The following is a 22,413-nucleotide window of genomic DNA, read 5'->3' on the forward strand; positions in this document are numbered from 1 at the left end:
AGAGGCCATACAAAAGCTCACTTATCTCTGCCAGCTGCAGCCTCTCGTACTTTTTAACAAGTCGATGCAGCAGCCGATGGCACCTCACCGGAACCTGAGCGCAAAGGCAAAACGGGCCCCGCGTGAGAGGGGGCCCGTGGCGGGGAAGAGACGGCCGGGAGGGGTTTGGTCCGCACTGCAAGGACTCGCTCGTACAGCGAGAGCCTCGGCACCTGCCTCTCTGGCCGGGCGCGCTCTGCCGCCGCCGGGACACCGCGCCCTTCTTGCCCCGGCCTCGGCGGAGCGCAGCCCCAGGCTCCCGTGCAGGGGGGGAGGCAGGGCACTGCCGGGCCGGTGCGGATGCCGGTGCCGGTCCCGGCGTGAGCCGCGGCGGCGGGCGGTGCTGCCGGCGGGGCTGCGCGGGGCGGGCGCGGGCGGCGCCGCTCGCTGAGGCCCGGCCCCTCAGCGCAGCCCGGCTCGGCGGCGCCGGCCGCTCCCGCTCCCCCGTCCTGGGCTCTTTGTCGGCGCGAGCTGGCGGGGGTCGGCAGCGCCATGTCCTCCCCCAAGAACGGCTTCTACCGGCAGGAGATCACCAAGACCCTCTGGGAAGTGCGGGACCGCTACCGGGACCTGCAACCGGTGGGGTCCGGCGCCTACGGAGCCGTGTGGTGAGCAGGGCGGCGGGGGCAGCCGGGGGGCAGGTGGGGGCGGCGGCCTCTGTCCCGGCCCGGGGGATGCTGCCGGGGCCGGCCCTCTGGCGCGTTGCTCCCTGCCAACTTTTCCCTGTTGTTATCCGGACCCGGGCTGGCCCCGCCCGGTGCCGCCGGCCCCGCGGGTGCAGAGGGGCGGCCCCGCTGTTCACCTGGCCGCCCCGGGCCGGGCTGCTCCGCCGCAGGGAGCCGGCCCGGGCGCCTTCCCTAGAGCGAGCAGAGCCCGGAGCGCTGCCCCAGCCCTGCCCGGGAGCGCTGCCCGCCGCTGCCGAGCCCGGCCGCGGCACCCCGGAGCGGCAGCGTCCCTGAAGCCCGGGGTGTTTAGAGCTTGGGGCGGGCCCCTCGGTTTGGCTTTGCGTTGGTGGTGGGCTTGGGTGTTTAGTGGAATTTTTTGTCTTATTTTTAGTTTAGGGATTTTTTTTTTTCTACTCCGCAGATGTTCCTCTTTAAAGCTTTTGATAACTGTCTAGATTTCATCACAGAGCCTCGCAGGCTTTTAAAGGAACGAAGTGAGATGGCTGCTGGCAGAGATGCTCTTGGGAGGTGTCTCCACCCGTGGCACGGGCGACTGCGGCCGAGGGCCCGGCAGTGTGGGGCAGGATGCAGTCGCTGGCCGGGCTTGCTGGGCTTTGCAGACTTGCTTCGGTCCTTGCTCACCAAACTCTTTCTTTTCCCTTAAAGCTCAGCTGTCGATGGAAGAAGTGGTACCAAAGTGGCCATTAAGAAATTGTACCGCCCGTTTCAGTCTGAACTCTTTGCCAAACGAGCTTACCGAGAGCTGCGACTCCTGAAACACATGAAGCATGAAAACGTGAGTTGAGTCATTAGCTCAAAACCACAGCTTAGGCACTCTAAATCAAAGAAAATATGTACATTTGGACAAGGCAGATGTGTAGCTGAATGGAGTTCTGAAATCTTTCAGTCTGTTTTTTGTCTGCCTGTCCTACAAACATCAGTTCACACAAACTAGAATATCCTGTGGGAAACACCACTTAATTTCCACGTAGGAAAAATTGGGTGGGGAAGGTTAGGACCACAGTGCAATTTGCTCAGTGCTAGTGAGAGGGATTAAAGACCAGAAATTACAGTCTCCATTACTATGTTCCTGTGAGTTGCAGAAGAATACAGAGCTCAGGTCTGTGCGTCTTAGGTGCCAGCATCTTCTTTTCTTTTCTTCTTTTTTTTTTTTTTTTGTTCCCCTGAGCTTGCATGAAGATGTACACATGCATATCTTTGAGGAGGGGTTAGCATTTTTCTCCTTTTTTGTTGTTCATGAAGCATTTGAACTTTTCAGGCTGATATTAATGGGAAACAGGAAAAGTCCACAAATGACTAAACAAATTGCTTTACTGTGAAGCAGAGAATAGGTAACCGAACTCTGCACATATTTCCTGCGTAGCATGAAAGAACAGCTGTAGAAAGAAGTGTTGAAAGTGTGATTGAGAGAAAGATTGATGGTCCCAGTACTGCTTAGGAGTTCAGGAAAAAAAATAAAGAAGAAGTTTATGCAAAAACAGTTGTTATGGACTCTCAAAGCATTTCACAAAAAACCGAGAAATCAAAAGTGAGGATGAGAGAAAGTGGTAATAACATAACTAGTCATTGCCATTTAACATTATAATACTAATACTGTGAGTACCAGCTAGGTTTGTTTGAGGAATAATTTGTGGGCTATCCTGACAGTCCAGAAGGAAAAAGAGCTTTTTGTAGGCTTAAGAAATTGTCTACTTGTTTTAATCTAAATCTTTTAGTCTGATTACTTCCGAGTAACTGCCTCACAACCACTGCTGCATATGTTTAAGAGTTAATGTTTGCAGGAAACTTCTGTGTATGGGCTTGAATACTCTCAGCGTTTTCTTTACTGAACATTTGGGAGCAGAGCAGCCTGTGCAGTTGCCAGGCTCCTAACTGTGTCCAGAATTTTGAGATTATTTTTCATCCATTTCCCAGAATAATCTTTTGGGTAGCATTTTCCACTCCTAGCAGGTTTTATGCAGTGTATGCCCTTTGGAATAATACTCTAGAACTCCACTGTGGGCTCAGTTGGTAATTAAAGAGTCCAGAAGAAAATGCTCACTGGGGAACCTGAGCACAATCTGTACAAGCTACAAATCAGTATATATGAAGGAGGGGAATTATTTACAATCTTAGGAAACAGTTTGGGCCACAGAAAGAAGTGGTTTATGTACTAAGGAAAAGTTTTAACATGAATTGTTAAAATCATCTATTCATTAGAGAACAAAGACTGAATAAATGATGCTGCAGGGGTTGGAAGCAGAAACTGACTATTCCACCCATCTGTGATGAGACTGACATGGCAGTGCAGCCATCAAGACAATTCCTATCTGCCCCCCCAGCCTCACTCCCTTTTGTCAGTCATGATGGCCATGGTGAATTAGAAGCAGTACAATGCCTTTTAGGATTTTCAGTTCCTTAGCTGATCTCAAGGGTACTCCTTTAGCTGCTTCACCCATCCAAAATTAAACCAGAGTGGCAATATTGCTCCTTGTCATGATTTTCAGCCTGACCCCTTGGACCCACAACCATTCTGTCAAAGACCTTATTTTTGCATATTTCATAGAAACATAGAACCACAGAATGGCTTGCATTGAAAAGGATATGAAAAATAATCTAGTTCCAACCCTTCTGCTGTGGGCAGGGAGACCTTTCACTAAACCAGTTTGCTCAAAACCCAATCCAATTTGACCTTGAACACTTCCAGGGATGGGATGTCCACAACTTCTCTGGGCAACCTGTTCCAAAGTCTCACCACCTTCACCGGAAAAACTTTCTTCTGTTTATTTGATAGTTAAAATTCTATCAGATTCACTTTTCTTACCTGTTTTTATTTCAAAATTACTTCTGTAACCATGAGGAATTTGATGTTGGCTTTTATGGAAAGTGTGATGTTTTGTTTGTTTCACTCTGATTGTCTCTCAGTGGATCATCTCTGCCCCTCATAGCTTTCAGGGAATTCTTGTGTTAAGCATGCAGCAATACATTATCACAGTTTATTTAACCTTATGCTGTATTCAGAATGATGGAAGAAATTGTAATGGTCTGACACATTGTATTAAAAATAGCAGCTCTGATCTTCCATTAAGATAGCAGAAGATCCTATTAAACCTGTGTTTCATGGATATAATTCATCAGCATGTCAGTGAAGAAAAATGGAGTAAAACTACTGCTTAATACCCTAGACAACCTCTATTATATCCCCTTTGAGGAATATGCTCATCTTTTTTATGCAGAACAGTTGTAGGATGACCAGAAGTTCTGCAGAAGCAAATACAGGAGTAATTATACTGAATTTTATTGGATTTGTATTTTACTTTGTAGGGATGCTAAGTCACAGGTCAATTTGCTTGTCTGTTTAGGCATTTTCAGGAGGAACTGGCTGGTTGCACCATCTTTCATTAGACCTTTGCTCTCCCTAAAGTCTCTCAAGTAAATGTAGTGAGGCATATTTCTGTATAGACCGGGTAGTGAGGAATGTTCCTGTGTAAACCATACAAACCTGATCACATGGGGCTTCTCGTCAGCCCTTTGCAAACAAATCCAAAGGACTGTTGAGGGCTAAGGGACAGAGGCTGTATGTGAAGGGGATGAGACTTAAAAGAAAAGTTTGTTTCCAGTGGGATAAGCTGCTGGATCACTCTGTAGCTGTATAAATAGCTGGCATATGGAAGGGCATGGTATGGAAATGAGGAATAACCACAGCTAAGACAGAATGAAGAAAGCTGTTCTTGGGGCTGTTTTTCTCCTTCATTTAATCATGCTAGTTTGTAGTGTTCATCCCATTACAGCCTTAGCAGCTCTTGATTATTTCTTTCACATCTGCTGAATCTTGTACAGAGGAGCAGTCTTTTTACCTTTAGGAAATATTTTTCAGTAGTGCTGCTTCTGTTCTGTGTTTCTGTCCATTTTGAGTTCATTTGAAATGAGGACCTTTAAAATTTACCTATTATGGCTCTGGCTTAAAACCAAAAGCAGTGAAAATATGGCCAGTGTGCTAACTTTGGTCCTGGCTTTAGCTCTCAAACATTTGCATAGCTCTGTATTTGTGTATTCTTCTGCAGTTAATGGAGATGTCTGTGTATGCAGAGTGAAACCCAGACAAGTGGAGGTACAGAACCTTTAGTTTCTTTTGGCAAATAACTCAGATTTTCTTACACATTTGGATTGTGATACCTTGGTACTGCCTTTGTTGAAACAAGTGCACAGTTGTTTGCAGTGCTCCAGCCCTGGTGCTCTCCTCACCTCCAGTTTGTTAAGAGAAATTTTTAAGCAGGAGTGCAGAATAGCTGGCAAGGGGAGATGGCCCTGGAGAGAGGAAGAGCAATGGCTTATGTTGGTGGTTTGTGTCAGAACAGAGTGTGGATTTTATCAAAGTGTGGCGTTTGTACATGTGTATATGCCTGTGTGTACATATATTCACTCATATTGAATTCTGACACAGTTCTACCAGTTAGTCTGGATGTGTTTCTGAAGTAACATTTCTGACAAATGCCCATTAAACATTTCTTGGGTCAGTTAATATTGTACAGATGTTTTCCCTTCCTGGAAACGCTGTATGTAAGAGGCCACTGCAGTATTTGTTTAAAGGTACTCTATATTATGCTCTCATTCATTGCTCAGGGTGGAAGTTATTCTCTGGTGTATTCCCACATCTGAAGACCAGTGTGCATTATGAGAAGCATGTAGGCTTTTTTCCCCCTTTGGAAGGAATTGGATATCCAACAGACACCAAATTATCTGTCTCTCCACAATTATATTTCTGAGGATGATCCACTTTTAGGTTGGCTGCTTTTTAATTCTGTTTTCTTTTTTATTAAAAAAAAATACTGAGCTTTTTATTTTCACCTACAGAGTGTCAGCCAGGGAAGGAATTAGTTCCAGAGAAAATAGTCACACTGTGTTCTTGCCTGAGAAAAATCTTAAATCTGTCACCTTTTGCAGTTTGCCTAACTTGACATGAGCAGTGGAAAGCAGCAGCATCTGCTGTGTACAAAATCAGACCAACCAGGGAGTTGTAGATGAGTGATGCCTTAATGGATGCAAGTGTGCTCACTGTGTTAGGTTTCCTGCAGCAAGTCCTGCAGGACTGCACCACATAAAAACTCACATTCTTTGGGTACATATATGCCAGTAAAGTGCATATATTTCCTATCTGGAAATGGCAAATCTCCTTATTGGTTCTTAGGAAAGCAAAAACACAGTTATAACTGGACAGTTCATTGCTGTCAAAAATCTGTAAGGGAGAAACACTCCTGCCTTTCTGCAGGCTGAAGGTTAGCACATCTAGGGGCTAGATGTGGACACTGGACACTAACAGGACACCGGATTAATTTTATTTTGGTACTCTGAAGTCAATAAATCAGCATAGGGATATCTGTTGTCTTTCTGCCTATTTTCCTAACTTGACTAATAGGTGCTTTATGTAGGCTGGGCTTCAGCTGATAGCCATTTATTCACACCCAGCCTTGGGTACTGATGAAGCTGGCTGATGAGCTTATTCCATGAAATGAAAATAAGAAAAGCTGCACTGAAACCCAAACTTTTCTCTTTTGATTGCCTTCCAATCTGGAGATGAAGATGAGTCTGTCTGCAGGATTTGAGTCTGTCCAGTGTTACATATGAATCCTTTGAAGGAAGAGTGTGGTGATGCTCACGGGTATGGCTTGTGAGTGCCAGTGTGCTGGCAGGAGAAAAGAAAAAGAAGTATTGCAGGCGTCCGTCATCTCTGTGAGGAAGAAAGGTGACTGTGGTGCAAGCCTTGGCATGAATAGTAAAAATTTTAAAAAGACTGAGAGTTTTTAGTGTAGTTAAAAGGATGCCCATGATGAGAACAGCATAGGAACTTGAAGTTAATCCTGCAGAAAATTTAATGTGACATAATATGCAGTTCAGCAAGGCTCTCTCTTAAGAAATGTACTTGCATGTTTAGCCTGAATGCTAAAGCCACTCAACTTCACTGTGTTTTCATGCATAACATCTGCAAGAGAAAGCAGCACTTACTGCATGAAATGCATAACCTACATTACTTATTAATTTATACTAGAGTTGGGTCTTTTGATGTACTGCTGCTTACATCAGAAACTGTCTTTTGCAGAAATGAAATGGGTCAGTCCTTGAATAGAACTAATCCAATACAAAGTACAGGGGAAGGCAGAGGTAAGGAGCTATTCACCATTGTGCTCTGCTGTTGGAATAGTGTTTGGAAAAGAAGGGAAGGCTGAGAAGGGAAGGGCAGAAACCACTGTAGCAATGTGAACCTGTTATTTATTTATTAACAACAGTAAAGTTGGTGAGTGTGGTGAGGGGACACACACAGTGGGGTTAAGAAAGGCTGGAGATGCTGCTACCCGCTGCCCACTGGCTTCAGAGTAAATATATTGGGGTGAAAGCATACCTTTGGAAAACAAGTTAGACCAGGAGATGGGTAGTTTTGTGGGTTTGCACTTCAGGAAGATGCAGCATCTCTTCTATGAAGACAGGCTGGGAAGGTTGGATTTGTTCTGCCTGGAGAAGAGAAGGCTCTGGAGGGACCTTAGAGCAGCCTTCCAGTACACAAAGAGGGGCTACGAGAGATGGAGAGGAGCTTTTTACAAGTGCTTGTAGTGACAGGACAAGGGACAATAGTTTAAACTGAAAGAGGGTGGATTTGGATTGGACATAAGGAAGAAATTCTTTACTGTGAGGGTCATGAGGCGCTGGCACAGGGTGTTCAAAGAAGATGTGAATGCTTCAATTCCTGGAAGTGTCCAAGGCTGGGTTGAATGGATCTTTGGGCAACCTGGTCTGGTGGAAAGTGTCCCTGCCCATGGTAGGGGTTTAGAACTACATGAGCTTAAAGGTCCCTTCCAAGCCAAACCAATCTGTAGTTCTATGTAAGTGATGCAATATTACACCCTGTCCTTGAGATAAAAGCTATTAAAGTACTTCAGTGCAGGCTGAGGAAATCCAGGTTATTTTTCAGTCAAATGTACAGTAGGTGCATTCTTTGTGGGCTTATTTATTTGAGAAATTGCTTCTTGGCAGAGTTAGTTGGGGTAAAAATAAGACCCTGAAAAGGCAGCACTGCTGCTGATTTCCACAGATGCTTTTCATTGCCATTGCAGAGCGTACTGGGTTCATTCCTCAGCTGAGCTTCCAGCTCTGTTAGTGTCAGTAATTGTGCTGATTAACACCAAAAATACATTTATAGAAGGTTTCACAGATATCTCTGGTACGTTTCATATAGTCAACACTATGAAAAAATAAATTATTGTTGTGATTGTTTATGGTGGCTTACTTTAGTGCTGGAACATCATAAAGTTCTTTACAAATACTGTCTTTAATTGAGAGGTTTCAAACAGAAACAGGATTTTCCATCATATTATAAAGGAGGGAGTTGACTACACTTTGACTGTTTCTTTTCCTTTTCCTGAACAAGTAGCTGGAGTTGTATCTTCCTCAGAGGATTTATTTTATCACATATTTCCTTGTGCTTAATATAGCTGCAAAAACCCCTGGCCTAAAAGGAAATATGAATGACTCTGCTTCAGTACAGGAAAATAATCCCAAACCACAACTATTAAATCAAAATCACTGAGGAAAAGGGAATGGGTCCTTCACTTTATTATAAAATTGATTAACTATTAGTATGTCTTACCATTTTGGACACTAACATGGATTTCAGGATTTTTAGAAAACCTGGTTTGTAAAGGAAGAGAAGTATTGTGAAATCCTTAGCATATTTAATGAGTTTTCTGGTTTGTTATTTAAAATTCCCTTCTTTGGGACCTGAGCATTGGTCTTGGTGCCTTCATTCACTGTAGAGGATTTGCAGCAATAATAGGTTTGTCTCTGTAAGTTTGCAGCCTTACCTCAGCAATAATGCACATCAGGCAGCATTAAGTACCAGGAGCTCTGTGTACTTGAATGGATACACATTAGAATGTTAGTGAACTTCATTAGTGTGTTCTGAGGCTGGTCTGTTCTGCATAGAAAGGTGTTCTTCATGCTCCTGTATTTCACAGGGGGTGCCTGATAATGCCTTGGTGCACAGATGCATCTGGTAGAGCAGCCACATTGTTTCATCCTCCTCTGTGTCCCTTCTTCTTGTGGTGTCCCAGTGTCTTTCACTGCTACATTCAGATGTGGTGGGATTTATTTTCTTATGGTTCTTGCTTAGGTGTATGAGGGCATGGAAATACTTGCTTAAGGAGAATAAGCAAGACTTTTGAGAAAGTGGAGCTTGATAAGGGAAGATGCATATTAAATAAGATTACTGCTAAAATGTTAACTTCCTTCTTCATATATGTACATCTGAAGAGAGCACACAACTTTTCTGGTTGTGTGTTTGCATACACACACTGCCTTAGGAAATGCCTGTAGAGCTGCATTATGCTCCACTGTTGCAAAGTATGTCTTTGTAATCTCATCCTCCTCCTTTCTCTCACTACCTCCACAGAGAAAAGCAAAACCTTATGTAAAACTGTCATAAAAAAGAAAATTCTTATTGTAATGTTAGCACTAGCGGTATTACTTCAAATAATAACCACATCCTCTGTGGGTTTAATTATTATTTTATAGTAGTTATTCTTCTTTAATTAGTTTCATATAACAGTTCCAAGTAAATATTACTAGTAACGTTTTTTTCAAAGATATATGTGCAGAGAAAGGGAGTTACAATTTTCTGCCTTCATCTTTATTAGTTTTTCTATCTTCTTCATCATTTTGACAATATCCAGTCTAACTGTAGTAGTCTGCCCTTAATATGGAAAGACTAAAAATGTGTGCAAAAAGAGTTTCACTGTGGTTGGGCATTTAAAGCTTTAAATAAGGGAAGGTGTCGTTTTCTTGCATTTCCCCCCTCCATTTCTGCTCATGCTTCTCTTTATTTTAAAGTTTTTAAGAAGATGTCTGATTTGGATGACAGTTCTTGATGTATGACCTAATGTCTGTATGGCCACAAAGATAGGGTTGAACAAGGTTATAAAGCTTATTAGTCTTTTAGCTTGCTTCTGGCAAAGTCCTGCATGGCCTCATGTTCCTAAGAGCAGCAGAGTTGTGGGTTCAATCCCCATACAGGCCATTGACATAAGAGTTGTACTCAGTGATCTGTGTGGGTCCCTTCCAGCTCAGAATATTTTGTGATTCTGTGACATAGCAGCCTGCACCTGGGAAACACCGCAAGCACTCTGAGGCTTGGGAGTCTTCCTCTGAACAGACAGAAATGGTCATGAATTAGCAGCAGAGGTAGAAAAGAAGCAGTTCTAAAAGCCTGTGTTATTTAGGCACTGCCTGGATTATGCAGCATTGTCTAAAATCTGGCTTTAGATCACTCCAGCTACTTCTTTTTGAGCATTGAGTTCTGTGTATTTAATTTTCTGGTGTTCAGTGGTCTTGAAAGAAGCATTGGTATTTAGTGTAATGCACCCAGTCAGTTTGATAGTTCTCCCAAAGCCCATACCAATAGGAAAAGCTGTGGTGGAAAATCCATTTTACTAGATTATTATTTCTCTGTTTAGTGATAGGATGCTTTTGTTTGACAAAAAAAACTCTTTGGAGAACCTGAGGTACAAGCCATAATAAATCATATAAAGTTCTTGCTAATTTTTTCTCAATACAAACAGTTTCATTCTGGTTTCTTCTTTGTGCTTCCAAGAAGCTATTGTAGTCTATGTACCTAAATTACCCTGTTACTGAAATTGGAAGATGTTTAAAGTGGACTTCATTGATAAGCAGCAGGCCCAGCTAGGTGGAGAGCACTTACAAGTGCTTCATATTATAGACTGATTTTTCTGTTTATTTTCAACATGTCAGTATTTAAAGTGATAAAACACTGTCTCCTCTTACATAAAATTGTTAGTCTCTGAACTTTTAGTTCCAGTAGGTGCTTCTTATATTTTTTTGTCACAGGGTAAAACTGTCATCTGAGTTATAAAATCTAACACATAACAAATCCTGGAACTACTTTAGGTATCCTTTCTGCCATGTTTATGCCTATAGCTAATGTCTCAATGTGTTTTAGATTATATTTTTTCACTTATTAGGTGATTTAGGCTTTATTGTGTCAAATCAGCTATTAATTTTTTTCTATGTTTTTTTTTAGGTCATTGGAATTTTGGATGTGTTCACACCAGATGTAACACTGGAGAAGTTTAATGACTTGTAAGTTCCAAGATGTTTGGTTTTTGGAGCAGAGCATTGTTGCTTGTGCAAGATTAAGGGTTGTTGCTTTTTAAGTAAAGAATTTCAAAATTGTTGCTTCCTGGACTTTTTTTCCTGAGTTTCATCTTAACATAACTCTTACATGCAGCTTTGGTGGGCTGGAGTTCTCAGATTGTTATTGGAACCAGTTTCCTGTCTTTCAGCCCTTAATAAATGGCAGTTTAGTGAATTCCCTAATCCACCTTACAAATACTGATTTCTTACCCTAAGGCCCAGGTTGCTCAAATGGTAGGACAATTCTTAACCCAATCAAATAGGTAGAAAGTTATCTCCACTATGTGGCATATCTCAGTGGGATCCATCCAAATTCAAGGATCAGTTAAAAGTGCTGGTGCTGCTGAATTTTTTGATGTTTATCTGCATTGTGGTCTGTTGTGCCCCATGATTGTTTTCCCGGTCAGTGGTCCAAACAGCACCTGATACAGGTTGCTTCTGCCACATCTCCCTGACCTTTTGGTGGCATCTCAGACACAAGATGTTTAACACGTCTGCTGTTTTACTTGTTTACTGCTACAATTCTGCTGAATTAGAGTTGCTAGAGAAGCAGTGCCCAGAAATCCTTTTGGGCTTAATGTAGGTTTCCTGTGTTAGTTGAACTGTTCTGGATTTCCTCTAGTATATCCATGTTTCCTAAACAACCTTGTGTATTTATATGTTAACAAAGAAAGCTATCTGACAGAAAAACGTAGGAAATGAAGTACAGAAAACATGGAGCATGTGTTCGTATTGATTGTTGAGCCAAAATGAATGTTGTCTGTATTGTCTGTTGTGCTAGCATTTTACACAGCATATGTAATAGAGTGCACATGTACATGATAAGCATTGAAGCACTGTGTTTTAAATGAGACCCTAAAATCATCCTCCAGATTTTGCTAGTTCAGTGGTTGTGCTGCTAGGTCATGACTGTGAGATACATTGCCTTGCATTAATGTCTTAGTTCTTTGTGTAGCTGTCTATTGAAATATCATGAAGCTTTTGATTAGTTTCTTCCTAAGCTAGTTCTGATAACTAGCAAATTCCCATAATCAGTGGAATTGATTATTCCAGAACTGGGCAATACATCTTTAAGACAATCAGATAAAAACAGGCTTGGAAGGTAGGAGGATGATGAAGGACTTGTTTGGTAAATGGAATTATCTATAATTTAATATTGTAATTGAACTATAACATACAATTATGTTTTAGTTTACATGACAAAGTTAATCAAGTTAATCTGTTTGGTTTGCTTCCTATTTTTTTGTTTTGTTTTGTTTTAAGCTACCTCGTCATGCCATTTATGGGAACAGACTTGAGTAAGATAATGAAGCATGAGAAATTAACTGAAGATCGAATCCAGTTCCTGGTATATCAGATGTTGAAAGGCTTAAAGGTTTGCCAGTTGTACTGCTATTTTGATTTCAGTCTTTTTTCCTAGTAAACTGTTATGGAGAACTGTAAGTACTTATAATTTAATAGCAGGATAAAATTTATCTCACCTAGTATAGTAAAAATTATATACTAAATTAAAATTATTATATTCATTAATTATAGAAAGTATAATTTTACAGCTGAAGAATCATGTGTCTCTCAGTTTCTTGTCTTACATAAGGTGCTCCAGTCCCATAGTCATCATCATTAAGTTGCACTGGCTTTGCTTCAGTATCTCCCTTTGACTGAGAAGCCCATAGCTGAGCACAGCAGTCCAGGTGTGTCTCAACAGAGCTGAGAAAAGGGGAAGGGTGCTGGCAATCCTCTGCCCAATGCATGAGGCTTTTGGTTGTCTTTGGTGCAGGAGCACAGGTCCTTTTCTGCTAAGCTGGTCAATCTCCAGCCTTGTCTGGTGCATGGCATTATTCCCTCCCAGGATTTTGTTGAACTTTGGTGGGTTCCTGTCAGCCCTTTTATTGGCCTGTGCAGGTCTCACTAAATGGCAACACAATCATCTGGTGTGTCAACTTTTTTGTCAGTTCTGCATCATTTACTGAGGGAGCCCTCTGTCCCATCATCCAGGTCAGTAATGAAAATGGTAAACAGAACTGACTTCAGTACTATCGCTAAGGGGGACACTGCTGGTGATGGGCCTCCAGCTGGACTTCTGCCACTGATCACAGCTGCTTGATCAAGGCAGTTGAGTCAGCTTTTATCCTGGCAGCTCAGTCACTGTCCATTAATCTAACTCCTACTTCCACTGTCTCTCAGGGTGTTATGAGGGCTTCAAAAGCCTTGCAAGAGACAAGGTAAACAACACTGTCTGTCCTCCTGTCATCCCCCAGTCCAGCTGTCTTATCATAGAGGGCTAACAGGCTGTCAAGCGTGATTTTCTTCTGTAAATCCATGTTGACTACTGCCAATCAGTTCTTTGTCCTTGTAATTTTTGGAAATGGTTTCCAGAATTACTTGCTTATCACATTCACAGAGAGTGAGGTGCAGCTGACTGGCCTTCCTTGATCTTCTTCTTCAATACCCTTTTGAAGACGTGAGCAATATTTGCTTTCTTGCAATCATAAGGAACATCTCCTGATCACTATGACCTTTCACATACTATTAAGTGGACTCCTGATGACATTGGCCAGCTTCTCTTAGAATTCATGAGTTTGTTTTGTTTTAACAAACAAAACATCAGGCTGTTTGTTTAAATGTTACATTTGTGTTGTTCAGATATTCCTTATCTGATCCTGCTCCACTGAGGGTTAAGTCTTCCTTGCTCCAGACTTTTCCAGCAGCTTCAAGGACCCATGATATGGCAAATACTACCAGTAAGGATGGATGAAAAGAAGGCATTGAGTACCTTAGTTTTTTCATGCCCCTGGTGCAATTGCCTGTGTTCTCCCTACTTTTGTTTTTGCTCCCAGTTTGCATGTAGAAGTTCATGGTCTTACAACACAGAAAGAAGATATTCCTTAAGCTCCCTGTTTTTATCTATAACCTATATTAATGTGATGGGGAAATTATTCTTGTTCTATATTAGTACTACAGTTCTTAAATTACTGTGTTTAGTTTTTGAGTATGCTACTTTTTTTCTTTTGGTGACACAGTTCCAAGAGAAGGAAACCCTTCACCTAGGTCTGCAGGCTTTACCCAGGCTCTCCTGCAGTAAAGGCTGTTTAATTCTCTTTGCTGCTCTGGCGACATAAGGAGGTTATGGAATGGCACTGTCTTAAATGGAATGTCATTCCTTGGCTGCTGCTGGCACTGTACAATTTTGGTTTTAGAGTCCTGTAAACACACAATGTATGGGCAGAATTTCCCTCCGTGCTTGTACAGATGAGTGAAGTCAGTATAGGGGTTGTGCTTGTGCAGTGGAAATACAGACCTGATTTTGATACAGGAATGTCTGGCACTTCCATCAGGGTGTGGATTCATCCAGATCTATACTTGCATTGCCAAATACTATTAAAAAGTAATTAAATAGCAGCACAGCATGCTGTGCCTTGACAAGAACATCAGGAACAGCATAACCACGATTCTGTTGTCCCTCAGCACTTACCAGATACAGAAGGGCAAGTAAATTGTTTTACTCCCATCACAAAACGTAAAAAATACATTTTCTTGTTGAGTCCTGCATTATTGATTTCTCTTTGACCCTTCCCTGGATTTTGTGTTCTTATTTTAGTAGATTTTTGCTCACATAGCCTTTTACATGTGCTAAGTAATTATCTTTTGTGTTCTACAGTTGTGCATTTAAGTGCTACAATTCCCATTTTACAAATGCAGGAACTAAGGTAAACTAAAGCCAGGTTTGGGGAGATTGGTTTTATTTAAACTGGAGGAAATTCACCTCTAATCTGGATTCTGAATGTGGAGTTACGATTTCAGTTCTGTAATTAGTTCCCAAGTCACAAAGCCATGTGCTAATAAGTGTTGTCTTAGGGACTGTGTAAATGGAGTGGTCTGTTTAAGTTCCAGCAGGTAACTGTCTGGGAAGCAGGTTTCCAGGAGAGGGATGCTATTCACCAGGGATGAAAACCAGCATTTGTGCTGACTTCACAGGCAAGCAATATGTGAACTGTAAAGAATTAGCTTAGTGGAAAGGATGTATAATTAATTTAATTCTGGTGAAATGGCTTAGAAACATTTTGGTCCTAGTGACAGACACTCTATGACAGAGGCCAGCAGAGCAGAACTTGTGGCCCCAAAGGCTGATGCTGAAGTCTGTTGGATCAGTAAATGTGGAAGACAAATGTGGAGCAACTGTATGTGGTTGACATACATGGGAAGAAAGCAGAGCAGGAATTTTTAAGGATATATTGGGCAGGTTTGTTTGCTAGTGGAGGCTGCAGGGGTGGCTGCTGTGAGAAGACACCAGGAACTGCCTCCATGTTAAAGTTCCAGCTGGCTGCAAAGCAGACCCGCTGCTGGCTAAAGCTGAGCCCTTCAGCAATGATCATGGCACGGTAATGCATTTAAGGAGGGGTAAAAAAATGTTGGCAGCAGCTGTGAGAAGGGAGTGAGAAAATGTGAAGCAGCCCTGCAGGCACCATGGTCAGTGAGGATAGAGGGGGAGGAAGATGCTACAGGTGCTGGAGTAGAGATTTCACTGTAGGCCATGAAGGCCATGGTGGCACAGGTTGCTCCTCTGCAACCCATAGAGGACCATAACAGAGCAGATATCCAGACAGCAGCCATGGGGCACCTCATGCTGGGGCCCAGGGATGTGGCCTTAATGAAAGCCAGTGCTGGAGCAGGCCCCTGGCAGTTTAGTGGCAAGACCTGTGGCCCTTGGGGGACCCACACTAGAGCAGTCCACTCCTGAAGGACTGCATCCTGTGTAAAGTTGAAAGAGTTCATGAAGAACTGTCTCCTGTGGGAGGAACATAAAAATAAAAGCAGTTACATGGCAACAGCTACCAGCAGGGATGCTGAGATGGTAACTGTGATAGATCTTCTGTAAGAAGTGGTTTACCTGAATAGTTTCTTACCCTGTGTTTTTGAGAGTAAAACTGTATGTACCTCAGAATTACCAGCAGGAAATAAAATATTGTTTAGCTGTTAGACTGTTTTGTCATTTCTTATTACACAGCAAACTCTGGAGAACAGTATTTACTGTATCTGTTCCATTAAATTTTGGATTCTCATTGAACCATTTCAGCCAAAAGTACACACCTAGCTGAAAGTATTTTTAAGAAATAGGAATGGTCCAGTGTTTGAGGCACATTCATGTAGCCCTGTCTGTGCTAGGAAATATGTTAAGCTGAAAGCAGTGTTGCTAACATGCAGACAAGAAGGAAAATTAGTCAGTAATTTGTTTATTCTTTTACGTATATCAGTAAATTAGATGTTTAAGAAAGGGTTAGCCAAGTTTTTCATGAAAGTCTTGTACTTTTTAAGGTCTACTGTGTCTGGGTTGAAGACAGACCATCTGTGTTTACTTGGATTGCTTTTTTGGCAGGGCATGGGGAACAAACATACACTTAGCTAGCACTCAGTAGAGCCATTATAAGGGAAAAATGCTTGCAATACCTGGGAAGGGAGAGAATGCTACTGTAGATTTTTGTGGTAAAACTCATTCAGCTTCTCAAGCTTAGCCTCTCCTTTGTATGATGACTTTGTTTTTCATCTTTTAACTTTGATGGAGTCTATTCTGAGGGGTTTCTTTTCGTGTTAAAGATGTAACATGCAATATGCATTTGTCCTTTGTGAAGTATATAAGAACTTTATGGTATCTGTATTGATGTCTGGTCAAAGGCAAGAAGGCGTTTCATAATTTTTGTCACATTGCATATGCTACTGTAACAACCTGCTGCTTACATGTGACAGTTAAACGTGTGAAAGGGAGAACTCTGCATGACTGATGTACTGTGAAGGGATAAGGGAGGTTTTTGCTAAGCCCCCCATTTGTTTCCTTGCAGGCTTAATTTCTACATTCTATCTGTAGGCTGGTTCTGGATTGGTTGTATACAAAGGGCTCAACAGCCTTGATTTTTAAAAACCTGTATAAATTGAGATCAAGACTGAGTTCATGAAGATTTTTATCTTCAGCCTTTGCTCTGCAAGTCTGTACAATTCTTTTTTGTCAGTTCTTATAATTTTACTGTCTTTTTTCTACAGAGAATGAAATATTAATTTTCTTTCTTTGGTGAGCCTTGTAATTCAATGTGATGTGACACCACTTAAAAACAATGGTGTACCTCTCCTTTGCCTGTTGCCTAATTGGGCCTTAGTCTGGTATTAAATTTTACTTACATGCGAGCTTGCCTCTTGGAAGGGCTTTCATAGTTTCTTTTTTACTATTGTTTCACAGAAAAGCTGTGTATTGTCAAAGTACAGAAGGCAAGCTAAACATAAATATCTGTATATGTGGGTGGAAAGAGACTGCAGCTTTCAGTCTTGGGTCCCTGTTTTGCAGGAATGCCAGCTGGGCTCCTGTTCATAGAGGTCTGGGGGAGGTGGCTGTCAGTCCTCTCTCTTTATTCATAGTGCTTGGGAAGGGACAGACAGCTCTTGGGCCGTGCAAACTCCTGTTCAAGCTTCTCTTGCCATATTTATGGTAAGATGTACTACTGTAGTTCTCTCCTTTTCTCATTTGTATTTACTGCCTTTTGTTCACATTTATGCTGGATTTTTCTGCTTCTCTGCTTTCCCTTCCCCCTCTGACTCATTTCCTCTTCAGTTTTTACTTCCTCACTAAGATGCTTTTCATTTTCATTTTGCATGTTGCCTAGAACGCATTCTCCTGAGTCTTTGCTAATTCGCTTTTGGTTAGCTTTTTATTTTGTGCAGAGATTACATAGAAAGAAAAGAATGCTTAAAATTTAGATGATTGTTGGATGACTTCCTAGCACAATCTGAAGCTTGCATTCCAGGATTTATGCATGCTATCAAAATTGTCTTTAGGATAATGCACAGAGCTCCTGTGCTCCAAGGCACTTCACTTGTGTTAACTGGGTTCTTGAATAAAATATGGTTCAGGTGGAGTTGTAGAAACATTGTGAAGGATATGACTACTCTGTTCTGAATCATTAAGAATGAAAAACCTGTCAATAGATGGATAATTTAATGAGGAGAACCAGTAAGAACAGGATCCCATTTCAGAAGGCTGTTGGACAGAAATAGAAAACCTTCTGAATGAAGACTGGCACAGTTCCAGTGTTGCTACCTGCCAGGCGATTATGAAATGCATTTAAAAAAATACTGCTATAGTTAAAGAAACATTGCAGGCCAGCACCAGTATTTCAGCTTACAGAAAGGCTGATGTGTGCATTACAATCAGGAGTAACTGCTATTTCAGGTAATCTCAGTAGTGTTATGTTAAGAGGAGCGTTCAGAAAACATAGGAACTTTCCCCAAAGTGTTAACATGATTTTGGTACTGTGAACATTCATAAAACCTTCAGTGGGGTGAAAATGACAGCAAAATCATACTCTTCCCCTCAAACAGGTGAGATTTTCTTTAACTGAAATTGTGAAGGGTGCAGACCTTTTAATTCCTGTTTCTGCATTCCACATTCTTAGGTGCCAAATGACTGGGTCTGCCAGCTATTTCCTAACTGTGTACAGTCTTAGTGGCACTAACCAACTATAGAATGTTTTAAGCATCTGTTCTGGAAAATCAAGAGGCTTCAGTTAGAAGATATTGCAATAATTTAGAATGCAAGTAGATGTTGTGATATCCTTGATCAAGATAGCAATAACAGAGGACATCTTTTTCTTAACTTAGTGGGAGTTTAGCTATTTACAGTTATATTTCTGGTTTGGGTTTGTTGTTTTATTTTTTAAAGTGCATATGATCTCCATGTACAATTGACAAACTTCCTCCTCCTACTGTCCCAATTCACTTTATGCATATCCATAACAGATAAAACATTTTGTAGTTTTGTGTTTGCTGTAGTGGTTTTACAGCAAACATTCTGTGAAACAGCCGTGTGCCCTCAAAGTCTTGTGTCAGCCCCAGGAAATCCTGTGAAGGGCTTTGGCATTTCCTATAGGTGATGTTAAACGTTGCCCAATCTATAAGTAATCTGCAGCAGGAACTGAACTATTGAAGCTGCCAGGACAGGCCTGGGCTCTGGCACAGCAGTCAGCAGTGGGACCCTAGTGCGGCCTGGGCTGGATTGGTAAAGTTGTAGGCACAGGGTCAAAGGAAGTGGGGGCTTTTTCCCCCCATCCCTCTTTTCAGCACCTGTGAGACCACATCTGGTGTGGCTGGTCAGGTGTAAGAGAGGACTAACTGTCAGAGATTTTTTCAGTCACTGCTTTAAAAGCTTGGCACCCTAAATGCAGATCTTACGCTGCTTAGGTTGTATGGTTGTGTTTTAAGTTCAGAAATCTAAGTCTGAAAGGCACATTGGTTCTGTCTTAAAAAGTTGGTTTTTGTTCTGTAGCTTTGCTTTCTTTGTCTTGGTGTTTCTCATCAGCTGGATTATGAGGACCCTTTTGCAGAGGGACTGTTGCATTTGTGAGCTTAACTGCCCATCCTGAGAGCTGCTGGGGAAGATGGTCATGGCTGTGGCTGTGGCTGATTTGCAATTATCCTGCAAAGCTCCTTTTTTCTATGCGTTTCTGTGATGTTATGCTGACTATTCCTGGTCCTCTCTGGCTCTGCCAGCTAGTTCCCAGTGACTCTGTTGCCACTTGTCCCATTCTTCAGAGTGGAATAAAATGAAAATTCTTTGGGTGGAGCTGGAGGATTTGCATCTTATTCGTTTTCTCAAGTCTTTTTTTAAAATACTTTTATTGTTCTTGTGGTTTTTTAGCATCACTAGTATGGTCTGTGGGAGTTTCAGATCAGTTCCCCACCCCTGAAGGGATTAGCACATCCCAGGCTGCTCTTGGAAACCATGTCCTCAGTTCAGAACAGCTTCCTGCATTTCGATCTTTGCACGTGATGCATCTATCTGAACTAGTTACTGAAAGTTCCCTTTATTGACTGTGATGAAAATAGTCTCTTCTAGGGTATCATTCAGTGGTGAGAGAAACTGCATACCTCAGTGGGAAGCATTTAGTAGCAGTCATTAATTCAAACATCTGTATTTTATCAGGTGTCATCCCAAAAGAACTAGTCCTGGGTGTTCAGTTTGGTGGTTTGGCTTTTGTGAGCCTTTAAATAGGTCACTGAATGGGTGATGAAAATATGCAAGTAAAGAGAATGTCTTTGAACTTGACCTTTCCATTTTCCATTGAGGAAATACTGAAGCATGTAGCAAGAATTCTCAGATAAGACCTTGACTGGCCTTCATCCCAGTCTTAATGATCTCTTAAAAGCCAGTGCTGCTGAAGCATATGAATCTAAACTATGATGGCACAGCAGAGACATCTATGGTAGGAAAGCATTTCTGATGTATAAAATACCATGTTTCATTCTGATATATTTATATATCAGTTGTAGTACTCAAACTGATTTAGTGATTTCTCATTATTCAGGGAGGGAAAGGACAAAATACTAATGAACATTAAATAAACATTAAAACCATAGCTAAAGGGATCTTCTGTGCAACAAATAAAATTTTTCTAATTTCACTTCACTTTAGCACCATGTAGTAGTATTTTCTCTCCTACCCCAGGCTGCTTTTAAACTCAGGACCTTGACTAAAAAATACTTTCTCTTTTTACAGTATATTCATTCATCAGGCATAATTCACAGGGTAAGTGGAAAAACATGAAAGATGTTTATATTTTGATAATGTGGATGATGTTTGTATATAAGCATGCTTATAAGTAGGCCTGAAATTCTGTTTATAGGTTTTCTCAGTTTGTTAGTGCCTTTGATTTCTTCTTCAGTGGGAACAAAAGGTGGCATGGCTATGTCAGTGTAAGCTGGCACTCAAGTTGCACTGAATACAGCTTAGATTTGGGGTTCCTAGATTACTTTTTGAAGTTGAGTTGTAAGTCTCCACAAGAGCAAATAGTGTCTAAATTGAAATAGATAAGAGCTGGGGTTTTTTTTGTTTGTTTATTTTAATGAACAGTAAACTTTTAAAAACAATGTTTAGGTTTTCTTTAAATTTGTTATTAGTGTTCAGAGTTTTGGGGGATCCTTAGAAACTGAAAAAAATTATCCAAAATTACAGAGATTTAAGAACCTCAGTTTTTTTCTGAGAGGAATTAAGCATTTCTTTCTTTTTGAATCCCTTCTCTGTATAAAGTCCACTTAAAATCACTTCTGCACTGTGAAGAAGGAGTTCTGAATGATGCCTTTATGGTACCAAGCAGCATATCTTCCCCCAGAACTGCATTAGAGCAGTAGAAATTGTCCATTTTTAATAAAGTGTCAGGAGCACCACAGACAGTGCACATTTTATAGTAGCTTTAAGCTGGACATGGAAACTATGCAAACTGACAAAATAATGTAAGATATTTATATTTTTATTTTTGCAACTGCTGGGATCATAGTCTACACTTACAGTTGCTTCGTTTTCTTCTAAGGTCTCTCTTGATGACCCTTGAGCTTCTTGGTTTCATTATGGTTTTTTTGCACTAAATTATTTCTCTGCAAAGCCCTTCTTATCTTAAAAGATCTTTATATAAAACAGGTGGACCCCTGTTAAAAAGTTCAGAGAGGAGATACTTCTAAAGATCTTGTGCTACAGTGTATCAAACAAAGGTTTGAAAAAGCTGAAGGGAAATGTATATCTAATAATGTATGTCTGAGTAACTGATGTTGCAATATCATCTTAGTCCTTGCCAGTAGTCTTCCCTTTGCTAAACTTTACAACTGTGGAAGATCATTAGAAGTCTCTAAGGTGGCTTAAGAGACTTAAGGGAATACTTCTTTCATGTTGCAGTTGTGTTGACTTTGTTAGGAAATTGATTTTTCCACAGAAGAGAGCATAGGGTTTTATGTACGATCTTGTTTGATTCTTTCATTACTCCTTCTAAGTCTATCAGGGTAAGGAACTTTTATAATGCATATTTTAATATGCAACATGTACAGTCCAGAACTATATATGTGAATTGTTAGTCCTGTGGTCTTAATATTAAGTGCAACAAATTTATGTCCAAATCCCTCTCATAGAAAAATTAGTGAATTCCTTCACTGGCAAGTATTTTCCTGACTTACAGCAGGAAAAAAATTGATTTTTCTTGGAGGGGAAATATACTGGAAAAAAGCCAAATGTGCAAGTTTGCATCCTTGTTTGTGTTATTTGTGTTATGACATCGTTTTACCTGTTGCTGTTCAAAATGGTTGCTTAAAAATGGTAAAACCAGAAAGAAAGAAGGAAAGATAGCAAAAAAGAGTACTTTATTGTCTTGCTGTAAAATTAAAAAAAAAAACAAACCTCAAAACATTTATTTAAAATCTGGTTGCAGGATCTAAAGCCTGGAAACTTGGCAGTAAATGAAGACTGTGAATTGAAGGTAAGGCATGTTTATTTGAAAAACCAGTCAGACGTGTTAGAAGACAGCATACAGCAGGTGCAGCAGCTGTGGACATGCTGGCTGGTTTCAGTGTTGGGCTTTTTGCTCTTGAATCACAATTGGCCTGTACATCCTCACAGAACAACAGGGAATTTGAATGGGGACTTTTGTGTCCTGGTGTGTAAGGACACATCAGATCTTATGGCCAAGGTTTTGTCCCTAAAAGGGACATA

The 22,413-nt window shown here is 41.2% G+C and overlaps 1 protein-coding gene across 2 annotated transcripts in view; it reads left to right on the plus strand.

Moving 5' to 3' along the window:
* The first annotated feature begins 442 nt into the window (after window positions 1–442).
* MAPK12 (mitogen-activated protein kinase 12) overlaps window positions 443–22,413 on the plus strand; it is a 31,006-nt gene continuing 9,035 nt past the window's right edge. For both annotated transcript variants that reach the window (XM_030960287.1, XM_030960288.1), the window contains exons 1-6: window positions 443–647; window positions 1,371–1,500; window positions 10,789–10,847; window positions 12,165–12,276; window positions 20,437–20,466; window positions 22,133–22,180. In XM_030960287.1, coding sequence (XP_030816147.1) covers window positions 532–647; window positions 1,371–1,500; window positions 10,789–10,847; window positions 12,165–12,276; window positions 20,437–20,466; window positions 22,133–22,180 — 495 coding nt within the window. In that variant the 5' untranslated portion in view covers window positions 443–531. The remainder of the gene's footprint in view (window positions 648–1,370; window positions 1,501–10,788; window positions 10,848–12,164; window positions 12,277–20,436; window positions 20,467–22,132; window positions 22,181–22,413) is intronic.

Source organism: Camarhynchus parvulus, chromosome 1A (genome assembly GCF_901933205.1).
Source record: "Camarhynchus parvulus chromosome 1A, STF_HiC, whole genome shotgun sequence".
NCBI classification, from domain to species: Eukaryota; Metazoa; Chordata; class Aves; order Passeriformes; family Thraupidae; genus Camarhynchus; species Camarhynchus parvulus.